Consider the following 13,892-nt stretch of genomic DNA (forward strand, 5'->3'; position numbering starts at 1 on the left):
TGATTGGGGCAACGATGGGCAGGTCTTAATCAAGAGATAGATCATCCTTGATATAATGTAACAGGAACAAATACATGATATTTCTATTAAATGCAATTCTAGTAGTTGAGCTCTGGTCACTTGCACAGTTTGACACCCAGAATGTTGGAAGTTGGAACTGCGGCCAAACCAAATCATATAGAAAATGAGATAGACAAGTGATTATACAAAAATAATTTGTCTAAAAAGCATGTTCGTTTTGGATTAGGAGGTTCCCCACAATGACTTCATTTGGAAGACAAGACTTGAGCCATAGCCAAATCGCATCTTCTTTCTTCCCAATTTCCAACGAGGTAAAAATAGTGCACGCTATAGAAAGACAATACGAAGACCTCTTAAAGGAATTAAACAATGAATTCATCTAATCCTTCATGTTAACACTTTTCCAGTCAAATGCAAGCATGTAAGCATTGTTTCATGCCTTCATTTTCAGTGTATTGCTAATTGTTAGTTTGTCATCTTCATTTCTGAGCTTTAACGATTGTCATTTTCAATCTCTGAAGTTTGAACCACTGCCTCATTCTCCAAATATCCTTTCAGTAATAGCCAACACTTCTCAATTCCTTTTGTGTTGGTTGCGTGGCATCACCATCCTTGCTGAGAAATAGAAAACGACCTGCAACATATTGAACTCACAAGTAAATTCCAAAATTAAACTATACCCTCAATTAACTTGCATGCCTCCTTTGTTCACCACACAACTACAGAATAACAGTTAGTTTTCCTTGTTGCTAAAGCAAGAATCTAACAAAAATCCCATTTGTGTTCAAAATTTTATTAATTATGAACAAAAATTAAAAAAAAAATAATGCTTATTTATATTCTTTCTCCCTGTTATTAGAAATGAATCTTGGTTAGTGATTATATGTTGTCCAAAACCCAAATAGATAAATGATTAATTAAATAAAATTAAAGTACAAAAATAAGGGGAAAAATAAAACAAAAAAGCATTTGATTTTTAGTGAGGATCTCCTAAATAAATAATAACAAGCAATAGAATGCTGGTGGATGTCTAAAAGCCATATAGTGCTGCTTGGTTCAAAGATTTTAAACATAATTACCTATTTCATATAACCCACACGAACCATGAATTAATGTGTTATGTAGCCAAATTAGACACTTTTTCTCATGGAAAAAACAAAGAAGGATAAAAGGAATCTAAATTTCATAACTTGTAAATTGAACCATAACCGCAACTAGATAATTATAAAATGGTTTTATATGGCTATTATAGCTTCTAAGCAGCATTATAACAGTACAGACCCATAAAACCAATCATAAATGATCTTCCTTGCATGTAACAGTTGTATTGCTGTTAATATCAAGACATTATTATGTCTGAATATGGTCATGACAAAATAACTTTGAACATTGTTTTCTGTCAAATTGAATACATAAAATAAAATATCTTAATAGTAAAATAATTTGAAAACATTAGAAATATAGAAAACATACCCATCATTATAAGAACCCTTGAAAATGTACAAGGTATTCGGTAGTGTATTCATTAAAAAAAAAAGGTACTCAGTCATGTCAGACTTGTAAGTTCCATCGCATAAAACTTTGTCCAGTTCTATTACAACACAGTGAAAGTTAATATGTACTATATATAAAAATGTGAATGTAGTGTGAAACTTTTTTGGACTAAAATTACCCTCTATTTCTTTGTTTGAGAAGGGGTATAAAAGTCATTTTATTATAACTTTAATAGCTACTATAATGGCCATATTTGTGCATTGAACTGGTTAATCCATCTCTAATTGTAAGGGTTGAAAATATAATTTCAATTATTACTTTCCACCTAATTTAATCCCCCCTCATTAAGTCTTATACTTAAAAGTATTAACTCTCATTTTCTCTTATTAAATCCTATATTTAAGTTATTCTTCACCAATAAATGGTAGTAATTAAATCTATCTCAATATTTTTAACAATATAAAAACAAGAACATTTTTTATCCAAGTGATGGCTGAGCAATTCAGCCATTGGAATCAAATTGATAAACCTATGAAGTCATAGTTAGATAATAAAATTTTTAAAATATAAATAAATATAGAAATTTACAAAATGTAAAAAAAAGACACATTTATGATAATTTTATTAATAAATTAAAAAAAAAATGTGTAACAAAAAGAATTATTTTTATTGATAATGAAAATGAAATACATACTTTAGAACTGAACAAAATTGAAATCATTTTACTACTTAGCAAATATCAAAAGTTCAACCTTTGGGTCAAATGTATTAACATTTAATGTCATAAATAAATAATAAAAATTATTAAAAATAAAAATACATAAATGTTGCAAAAAAAATTCAGGCACATCTATAATATTAATTAATTATCATATTAAACAAAAAGCATGTGTGACATAACGGAATTATTTTTACACAGAAATATAAAACAAATATAGAAAAAATTGAGTATATCTATAATTCTATATTTACACTTTTATTAAAAACCGACCCAAAAACGGAACGCTTTGGCTTCCAGTTTCTTAGCCAGTGGTTCAACCATCACCACGACACTACTTGCCCTCTTCTTACATCTCTCTCATCTCTCAAATATCTCTTAAATCCCAGGTCATTTGATTTATTGGTGTATCCTATATTTTAATATAAGATCGGTGTTTGATCTCTCATCTCTTGCATCAATTTTTCAATTTCTTCATTGAAGTTGCCATTATTTTTATGTTTCAACTTAAAAAAAAATCACAAGAATTAGAAAACTCAAAATCAAAATGGAATAACTAAAAACCCTAACTAATTTTAGCCATTGGGAATAATCGAGCAAGATTTTGATATATAAAAGTTTCTTTTATAATTTTTTATTTTATAATTTCTATCTTTAAAATAAATAAAAAATTGGAATTAGTTTCAAAGCAACCCAAGAACCGTTAAGTGGGTCAAACATTTTAACGATTAAACTATTCGGATAAATAATTCTCTAACCATTTCAACAGTTTTTTTTTTTTGTAAAATAGCGGTTCAGAGCCAAAACAAAACTAGTGACCTGACCAGTTCCCCAGTCAAAGCAGTTCAACTATTTGATCTGGTCTGATTTTTAAAACATTTAATAGAATACTCATTTTTTAATTTAATCCCTATTTAATTGTAAGGTTTAAATTGTAAATTGAACTACTACTTTTCATGCCATTCAATTCCCTATATTTAAATCTTACATTCTTCTGATAAATGAACAAAAGAAAAAAAATATATCTATACTATATATAAAAGTGTGGATGCAGAGTGAAAGTTTTTTGGACCAAAATTGCCATCTATTTCTTTGTTTGATAAAAGGTATGAAAGTCATTTTATTACGTATTTAATGCCAACTTTTAATGGCTACTAAAATGCCCATATTTGTCTATTTATTACATCTTTGATGTAAGGGTTGAATATGTAACTTCAGTTATTACATTCAACCTCATTTAATATCCTTTCATTAAGCCTTATACTTAAAGGTATTAACTCCCATTTTCTATTAAATCATATATTTGAGTTATTTTTCACCAATAAATTTACTAATTAGATCTATGTCAATATTTTTAACAATATAAACCCATATATTTTAAAATTGGCTAAAAAACAAAAGCATTCTTTATCCAAGTGATGGTTAATCAATCCAACCATTCGAATTAAATTGATAAACCTATGAAGTCATAGTTAGGTAATAAAATTTTTGAAATATAAATAAATATAGAAATTTACAAAAGTGTAGAAAAAACTGGACACGTTTATGATACCTTTATTAATCAAATTAAAAAATAAGTGTAACAAAAAGAATTATTTTTATTGATAATGAAAATGAATTATTTTACTATTTGGAAAAGATAAATAGTTCAACATTTGGGTCAAATGTATTAACATTTAATGTCATAAATAAATAAATAAAAATTAATAAAATATAAAAATACATAAATGTTGCAAAGAAACATTCAGGCACATCTATAACATTAATCAATTATCATATTAAACAAAAAGTAAGCGTGACATATCGGAATTATTTTTACACAGAAATATTAAGAAAATATAGAAAAAAAAATTGAACACATCTATAATTCTATATTTACACTACTTCTAAAAATATAAATAAGATTCTGTAACTTTCTCTTAACTAAAATACTCATTTTTTAATTTAGCATATATTTAATTGTGAGGTTTAAATTGTAAGTTGAACTACTACTTTTCACCTCATTCAATTCCCTCTATTTAAATCTTACATTTTTTTATAAATGAACAGAAAATAAAAGATACTTGAGACTTCACAAATCGATCCGATTATCATATATAGGTGTTTATGTAATCAGATTTGGATTTTGCAATATGTATCTGATTAATAATAAAAAGCAAAAAATATATAAAAACAAAAAATAAAAATACGTATTTATAGAGATTTTTGGATTCATTATTACTATCACTATCATCATCTAGTACCATGTACAAAGCACGTGCAAGCTTGCTATTAAAGCATAAAGAGTAGTTATTTATAAGCCACTCTACCAGCTAGGCAACTACTATTGGCTCCAGCTATAAAACCCGTTTCACTGAATGTTGGATTAAATAATTTGGTGACAGATGGTTTTTCCAATAATGCAGAATATGGAATGGAAAATTGGAGAAATGTAGTTGGTCACTTCTCCCTTTGCAGTTCATATTGGTCAGCAGGGTCTGCCCCCTCGTCTTTTTCAACCAAGTCCTGCTCACTCTCTATTGTGATGCTATCCCTTCTCTATGACTAAACTGGCTTCTATTCCTCATCCCACAAAAAAAAAAAAAGAAAATAACAAAAAGAGTGTTGGTTTGACACATGTTCAATCCACTTCATTATTTAAGAAAGTCAAGACCTTTTTCTACTTTACAATTCGGGTCCTAATTGATTGAACTAAGGCCTAACTGCCTAAGATTGGCCCATGAACTACACTTGGCCAAGGCTACATCCAGTCCAACCTGGGATTTTGAAATCTGAATAAACATCTTACAGAATATTCAAGAGCTGTACAGTGTGCAAAATGAAAATAGCAGAGAAAAGCTAGTATGTATCACATCAAACCAAATGTCAAAAGGAAACTAGAGAACAAAATTCAAGCAACCTGGGTCAACAAAAAACACTGAACAGAAGAGAGTGGCATCTATACCATCTTGACGAATCGCTATCTCTCTTATTCGCCTAACAATTCCAGTTAGTGGATCACTAAAGATTTTGGTCTCCAAGTTCCCCTCCAAATATAATATAGACCTACAAAACCATAGACCATAAGAACACTGTAGGAATCAATTAAAGCATTAATTAAAAAAAAAAAATCAATGCTAGGGCTAAGGAGTAAAAGTATGACAAATGTCCAATATGACTCTAGAGCCTAATTCCATTCAAAAGGTCTATAATTGGAGCATATAAACAGAATTACTCTTCAAACCAAGAAGATAGGAAGCATATATTATGCATTACGGCCAAATCCATAGAGAGTACAGGTGTCAGAAACTTTTGTTAAGGGTTTTCGACAACTCAATAGAGAGTACACATGAACTTGGATTGATTATTTATATAATAACAAGTTCGCGTCAGTTGTCTTCTTTGGCAATTATTGCACTAACTCTGAAATATTAGCTGCCAGGACTATAAATGAAGTACATCTGCATGAGATAGAAGATAATAGAAGATAAGCATTACTCAAAACATAGTAGAACTATTCCTTGCAACATGAAGTGGATTAAGTCAAATTTAGATTTTAAAAAAAAAAAAGCATTCCAAAGTTGCTTCCTCAGCTGAAACAGAAATAAAAACATCCAAAAATGCATGGTGACAGTGAATATAAACACAGCTTAGCTTAGGTAATTAATGTATGCTAGGGCAACTGAGTAAATCAATTAAAAATAGGGCAAAATGCACTCTGTTTTATGGAAGATAAGCAAATGAACATCGAACAACACTTGGATAGATGCTTACAATAAACCCAGTCGATTAAAAACTAAGGAACTGAATGTCTCTCACCCAGGTTTAACGTGCTTAAAGACAAGTCGGCCCAATCTCTCAGGGTGGACGGCAACTCTGTGCCATTGAAGGAACCAATTAAAACATTAATTAAAAAAAAAAAAAAAAACCAATGCTAGGGCTAAGGAGTAAAAGTATGACAAATGTCCAATATGACTCTAGAGCCTAATTCCATTCAAAAGGTCTATAATTGGAGCATATAAACAGAATTACTCTTCAAACCAAGAAGATAGGAAGCATATATTATGCATTATGGCCAAATCCGTAAAGAGTACAGGTGTCAGAAACTTTTGTTAAGGGTTGTCGACAACTCAATAGAGAGTACACATGAACTTGGATTGATTATATATATAATAACAAGTTCGCGTCAGTTGTCTTCTTTGGCAATTATTGCACTAACTCTGAAATATTAGCTGCCAGGACTATAAATGAAGTGAAGATAATAGAAGATAAGCATTACTCAAAACATAGTAGAACTATCCCTTGCATCATGAAGTGAATTAAGTCAAATTTAGATTAAAAAAAAAAAAAAGCATTCCAAAGTGGCTTCCTTAGCTGAAACAGAAATAAAAACATCCAAAAATGCATGGTGACAGTGAATATAAACACAGCTTAGCTTAGGTAATTAATGTATGCTAGGGCAACTAAGCAAATCAATTAAAAATAGGGCAAAATGCATTCTGTTTTATGGAAGATAAGCAAACGAACATCGAACAACACTTGGATAGATGCTTACAATAAACCCAGTCGATTAAAAACTAAGGAACTGAATGTCTCTCACCCAGGTTTAACGTGCTTAAAGACAAGTTGGCCCAATCTCTCAGGGTGGACGGCAACTCTGTGCCATTGAACAGCACAGCGATCGGCGTATTGCCTCGGGTCCTCATCCTCGAATGGCCTCCGATTGTTACGGATTCCACCAGTCCCCAAAGAGAACATAGTAATAAGCCGACCGCTACTCAACCGCTTCTGAACCGGGCTCTGCCCTGCCTGCCCAACCAAAATCGCCTGGAAAGAGTACACTGCTAGCTAATAAATCAAAAGGGGATAAACGGGGAAATGAAAGAGCTTACGTCAACACGAGAACAATCCTAATAGTTCTCGCATGAATGTACCTTGTAAACCCCAATATCTATGCCGTTCTCTAGGGGCCTTTGCTGTGCAGGTCGTCGCTGGTTCGAGTCCGTGGAGGACGACGATGACGACGGCGAGGAGGAGTTTCTGTCAAATCCGGGGCTGGAATCTTCCAGGTTAGGTACATCATTGGAGGCAATATTTGTGCAGAAACTCGTTGAATGCTGAGAGGGTTTTGCAGTGAGTATAAAAGAACGAGACAGCCTTCTCGATAAGGAAGCCATGGAGGACTACGCTGATGGTTCTTCTTTGCTGGTTCTCGCTTTGGCGTTGGCCTTAAACCCTCGAACACTCGACGTGTTGTCTCTCTAATAGCAAGAGCCCGTGCACAGCAAAGGAGAACACGGTGCCGCACTCGAACCGCGCTAAAACGAAAGAGAGCTCCACTAGGGCAGTGTGAGGTTAGGCTTGCTGTGATCGCCACATAGGCATTGGCGTTTATTGAAATTGTTTAGTTTCATAATTTATCAAATAAATGATAGAAAATTGAGACGCTTTGATTTTTGTTCACGGGGCATTTATGAAAATATAAAATTATTGTGATACATTTTAATATGTATTAATCTGAAATGAATAATAAAAAATGTTTAAAGTGAAACCCAATCAAACAATAAAAACAATAAACATTTAAAGTAAAAAGTATAAATAAATGTTTAAAGTAAAAATGTACAAACAAACGACCTATCCATGAATGACCACCGAACCAAACACTACTTTGTATATCCAAACTTTCAAGCGTGTGATTGCAATATCTAAATTTTCTATAAAAGTGTTAAATTGATCCTGGTTGTTAAACGACCGTTAGTTATCTATTCAAAATGTCAAAACTATTCTTCAAAATAAGACATTATTCATTATCTTCTGCCTTGATATTGGACCAATTATCTTCAAAGAAAAAAAATATGAAATATAATAAAGTGAAACAATGATTGGAAGCAAATAAATAACTAAACAATAATGTGTTTCAAATCTAAAGGTATAACACAATGACTTCATTAATCTAGAATCCTAAACACCTCAACCGGTTCAATCTCAATGTATAAGATAATGAATATTGTCTTCTTTTAAAAAATAGTTTTAACATTTTCAATAGATAACTGAAAGTTGATTAACGGTAATGACCAACTTGACACTTTTTTGAAAATTTAGGTACTGCTAGTGACACATTTGAAAGTTTAGGTAATAACTTGGTGGTATCCCAAAATTCATGATACTAATTAGAATTTTCCCAATATATATTATATTATTATGAAATTAGTGTTATCTCCATCTAGTAAATGGAATATACTCGTGCGAGTATATCAATTGTCTCGCATGCAAGCATTTAGTGTGTATAAAATGACCTCAAAATAAATAGGTGCAATGTGTAAAGTAAGCTCTTGACATGTGCAATCTCTCTCTCTCTCTCTCTCTCTCTCTCTCTCTCTCTCTCTCTCTCTCTCTCTCTCTCATACACACACACACACAATTGGCAAGTCAAAGCGTCAATGGCACAAACCACACCCAACAACCAGGATTGGAGGGCCGACCAATCATTGGAACCGAGTATAGCTAATGTCAAGTAGTGCCAGGTGGAACTAGCATAACCATGATTCTCAATGCCCCCTTCACAACAACCTCCTCATTATCGGCTACTGTTGTTGGTGGCTTTTTGGCTCTCGATTGTTGTCGCTTTTCATCGCTTATGTTTTTTTTTCCAATGATGATGCACGATCTGGAAGCTCCTAGTTGAAGGTCTACTTGTATGTACTTGCATGTCAAGCTGGATCAATCTGTAAAACAGTGCTCAGAGGGACTAGGGTGGAAGACCTGGTGAGGTCGCTCCGATGCTTAAGTCAGTACTCGGTGTGTTTGCAAGCTAGTATGAGTGCTAGAGAGCTTGAATGCGAGTAATCGCGCGTACCTGGACCCTGGAGGGGTTAATGCCCTTATATAGCTGAGTTATCATGGGTCTCGTGAAAACGGTTCCGAGATTTTTAGCATGAGTGGATGAGATCCGTTTCCGCTTTAGTCGGGGGGTAACATGCCAGTCAACAAAATTTATCGTCGCCACCCGATCTAGGCAGGGAGAGGATAAGGCCTGTCATTACGCAGCGTGATCCCGTGACATTCGGAGTTTGCTGGGAAGCTTCTGGAGTCGATTATGTGTCACTTCAATTCCTAGGCCCCAAACTGGATTAGGCACCAAAGTGCCTTTATCCCAAGGTGATTTTATGTTGAGGTGGCTTTATGCCGAGGTGGTCAAACATCCGAACTCAGTAAACTATTGACTAGGCTTCCCTTATTAAGTTGTCATTCTATGGGCAAATCGCATCCACGTGACATTTACTTACTAGGTTGTGCCAAATTACCCCTCATCAATTTTCCCCCACTCCTCGTGCCAGGGGTCCTGACCCGGTGCGGGGAGTTCATGACAAGCCTAGGTGGATTTGGCATGAAGTCTAGGTGATGTGGAGGGCAGATTGTTGGTCGGACTTGTTCGACTATTAGGCTCAACCAATAAGTGACCCAGATCGCATATCAAGTATGCACGGACGTTAAGCCTATTATAGTCTCCGCGGATGTCAAAGCGCGCGCTAAACTGATTTCAACCTCAAGAGGCGTGCAACCGGTTTTCCTAGGAGTCGTTGGATCATGTATATATTGATCGTTGATTCCTGGATATACTAGTTATAAATAGGGGCCAAAGGGCCCATTTTCTTTGCCACAAAACTATGAATCCAAAATCCTTGAGGTCGCGTTCATGTATCCCAGTTCAATGTCAGTTATTCCCGGGTCTGAGGTCGTCTCGCTTTCTTCGGTCTTCTTTTGGTGAGTTCGTCTCCCTTTGCTTTTTGAGTCCGTTATCCTTTCCATTAATATGTCTAGCCTTAGCTTAGATAGACTTATAGATGGGAGCGGTGAGTCCGTTAGGGCTGAGGTGGGTACCTCGACACAGACCGTGGAGCCTATCCTGCCGAAGTGGGCACTTCAACATAGGATGCTGACTCCAATCCATCAGAGGCAAGCTCACCTTGGCGAGAGCGAGAAGCTTCTGGCAAATCAACCTCCACCTCACACCGAGGTCATTTGCCAGACAGTTTCGGTTTGTCTACAATGACAGTGGATAGGCTTATATCCTTAGTAGCTCGGTACAAACTCCCCAATGACTTTGTAAATAACATTCCCTTAGGGAACTTTCCTTGGGATCATGGTCGCAACGAGATCGTGGTCTTCGAAGAGCAGCTCGTATCCGGTCTGCGTCTTCCGCTCCACCTTTTTATAGTCGAAGTTGTTAAATTATTTGACATTGCCATATACCAACTACACCCGAACTCCATCCGTAACATCGTAGGTACCATTTCCCTTTTCCACGATTACAACCGTCCCTTAGACCTTGACATATTCTCTTCGATATTTTCCGTCAAGAAGAACTCATCCTATGTTCTACCCGAGCACAGGCGAAGTTACTATTTGTCCCCTTGCCCCGAGTACAAGTTGTTGCACGAGCTCCCTAATAAGGTCCCAACTTGGAAGAGGCACTACTTCGTGGTCCGTAACACTGATGGGTGCCCTTTCCTGACTCATTGGAGAGTAGCCATCCAGGACCCCGATGTCAGACTAGACCCAAAGACAAGGGAGTTTGAAAACTTCATGACCGAGGAGAAACTCGTGCAAGCCTGTCTAAGCCCTCCTGGTAGGTCGCTACTTGTTGTACTTTTTCTTTTATTTTACTTTAGTGTGGTATTTGACTTAGTTCGTTACTTGTCGCAGTTGCCATGGATGACATCCCTGCCGATGAGCTCTTCGGAAACATGCAAAAGGGGAAGAAGAAAAAGAGGGCCTCCAAGAAGGCTTGCCTCCATACTGAGACTACCACCATTGAGGTCGCCACCTCTGCGCCCGAACACCCACCCGTCACTGAACAACCTCCCGTAATAGATTTGGTTGATGAGGACCCAGGCAAGGCCACTCCACCCCGCGTACCAATGACCGCCACCTCTTTGGGCAACGATACTTCAGTCTAGAGCATTTTGACTTCGAAGTTTGGCCTTCTCAAGAGCAAGGACGCGGTGTTTTCCGATGAGGTCGCTCATTGGGCTGACTTGCTGGTTGCTCAGCTCGGGCCCCGAGCGGCCACGCATTGTATGGTGGTATGTACTTAAACTTAGCCTTTAAGTTGCCTTATACTTGGATTTTTCTGCATACTAATGCTTGTGTTTCTTCTTTTGGCAGGTGAACTCCTCTATCCACACCTTGGCCTATCAATCCGAGGTGAACATAAAGCGAGCTCTCGACGCCGAAGAGTCCTCCTGTAGTGCCCACTATGAGCTCAACTTAGATCGCAACGAGATCAACAAGCTGAAAAATGACGCATGAGCTAAGAATGAGCTACTGACTCTATTGATGACAGAGAAAAAGTAGTTCGAGGAGCGCGAGGCAGCACTGGAGAGGGAGAACGAGAACCTCAACTCACGTGAAAGAGTGAACAGAAATCCTGCTTCAGGTGATGGAGGAGGCAAAGGTCAAGGCGGTTGAGGAGTATAAGTCTTTGGCGGAGCTTCGAAAGAGATTGGTCGTGGTTGGGACAGCGGGCTACCGCAAGGGGTTTAAGCTTAGTAGGTGGTTGACCCGGCGTGAATTTCCCCACCTTGACCTCAGTGCCATCACCACGTTCAAGATCACTAAGGAGATAGCCATTGAAGCCACCAAGGATCCGGACTCTGAGGTGGAAAGCGACGACGACCTCGATGACCAGACGACGGGAGAGGGAGAAGAGGCTGATGCCGCTGAGGATCGTATGAAGAGATATCCACCTACTAAGGCCTCCATTGGGGATGAGGAGGCCCGAACTAACCGATGCCTCTTTTCTTGGACCCCCCTTGTAAATACTTGATGTTTTGAGCCTCCAAGCTCAGCTAAACAGTTGTGATCTTTTTCTCTCTCTCTCTCTTTTTCTTTTTCTTTTTACCATGTACTCAAAGCATTTTATCAATGGAATACAAGTACTTTGCAAACTCCTTGTGTACAAAAATTTTCTGAAGTATAGATTTCTCCTGAACTCGAATAAGAACAATCATTATTGTATGTCGGGGTGAGCAAACGCTGTAGGGTATGCATGCCTGACCTGTCTGTGCTCGGGCTAATTTGTCCTACCTATGCCAAAGCGACTGGGTTTTAATGAGCCCATGCTGGAGAGGCGATTGGGTCATAAACAGTCTACGCCGAAGAAGCGATTAGGACTTCTCTGCCCAAGCCGAAGAGGCAACTGATACGGAGTCTACCTATGCCGAAGAGGCGGCTAAGACTTATTGTAGTGTCGAGATCTTCTATTTGCTTAGCACCAGCACCGTGACCCTTAGGCTTATGGGAGTGACTCATAATCCTCTCTCTAGCTTGTCGTCTTCTTGACCAGTTCGGTGGTCCCATGGACTTGGGAGAATTCTACCTTGGAGTTGTAGACTCATAAGTAATACCTTCTTAGGTTGTTGATGTTCCATGCTCAAAGTACATTCTTCCCTTTCAAAGTCTCGAGCTCATACGTGCCTTCCCCCAACACCTGTTTTATGCGGTATGGGCCTTCCCAATTTGATCCGAGCTTACCCACGCCAGGTTCAAGTACCATAACTTTTTGGAGGACTAGATCATTGACAGGAAACCATCGCTTCTTGACCCGGGCATTATAGTACCAAGCTACTCTCTACTGGTATGCCGTAGTCCGGGTGTAGGTTAGGTCTCGCACCTCCTATACTAGGTCCAGGTTAGTACGAAGCTCGTCATGTTTTTCTTTCTCATCATAAGCCTCAAGTCGCAAAGTGGGTACCTGGATCTCTATCGGGATCACTGCCTCCTGTATAATATGTGAGGTTGAAGGGGGCCTCACCCATCGCGGTCTTGATGGTAGTTCGGTAGGCCCAATGAACAAACTGGGCAACTCATCCACCCACAACCCTTTTCTTCACCTCGGCCTGCCCGTTTGCTTATGGATGTGCCACCGAAGTGAAGTTTTGTTGAATCCCCATCTCGGTGCATACGCCAACTTCTCAATGTTGGGGTATCTGGTCTCTACATCTTGCAACACTTTACTTACATAGTAGATAGGTCATTGGACCCGGTCTACTTCTCTTATTAGTACAAAGTTGACTACCTCGTCACTCGCGGAGAGGTACAACTACAATACATCTCATTCCTCAGGTTGGGTTAAAACCGGGGTTGTACTTAAGCACCTTTTCAGCTCATAAAACGCGAGCTGATACTCTTCAGTTCATTCAAAAGTCTCATGTCTTTTTAATTTCTTTAAAAAAGGGGAAGCACTTACCTGCCAATTTAGACATGAAACGACTTAGGGCTGCTACCCGGCCAGTCAGCCTCTGGACTTCTTTTATTTTCTGATGTGGTCTCATATCTAGGATTGCCTTTATTTTTTCAAAGTTAGCTTCGATACCACGTTGGTTGACTATGTAGCTTAGGAATTTACCCAAAGTGACTTCGAATACACACTTATTCGGATTTAAATTCATATTATATTTTCATAAAATTTGAAAAACAACATCTAAATCGTTAATTAAAGATCTAGAGAACTAGGTCTTTACGACCATGTCGTTAACAAAACACTCCACTTTATTGCCAATCAAAGGATTGAGAATTTTATTTACAAGTCGCTGCAAAGTTGCTCTAGCATTTTTCAATCCAAAGGGCATAACTTTATAACAGTATAGCCCAAGTTCGATTACAAAAACAGTTTTGT

The 13,892-nt window shown here is 37.2% G+C and overlaps 1 protein-coding gene across 2 annotated transcripts; it reads right to left on the reverse strand.

Annotated features, from left to right (window-relative positions):
• Positions 1-142: 142 nt before the first annotated feature.
• Positions 143-7,595, reverse strand: LOC148854702 (single-stranded DNA-binding protein, mitochondrial-like). Of its 2 annotated transcripts, XM_088940946.1 has the most exons (5): positions 7,147-7,589; positions 6,813-7,039; positions 6,032-6,088; positions 5,178-5,278; positions 143-655 (listed from the first exon to the last, which is right to left on the reverse strand). In XM_088940946.1, the coding sequence occupies exons 1-5, from the start codon at positions 7,387-7,389 to the stop codon at positions 576-578; spliced, it is 708 nt and encodes a 235-aa protein (XP_088797072.1). In that variant the 5' UTR covers positions 7,390-7,589; the 3' UTR covers positions 143-575. The 2 variants fall into 2 exon arrangements, with proteins under 2 accessions (XP_088797072.1, XP_088797073.1); XM_088940947.1 differs by lacking the exon at positions 6,032-6,088 and having other exon boundaries at positions 7,147-7,595.
• Between the last annotated feature and the right edge of the window lie 6,297 nt (positions 7,596-13,892).

This window comes from Nelumbo lutea, chromosome 4 (genome assembly GCF_056320005.1).
Source record: "Nelumbo lutea isolate HS-2025 chromosome 4, American lotus-T2T, whole genome shotgun sequence".
Lineage (NCBI taxonomy): Eukaryota > Viridiplantae > Streptophyta > Magnoliopsida > Proteales > Nelumbonaceae > Nelumbo > Nelumbo lutea.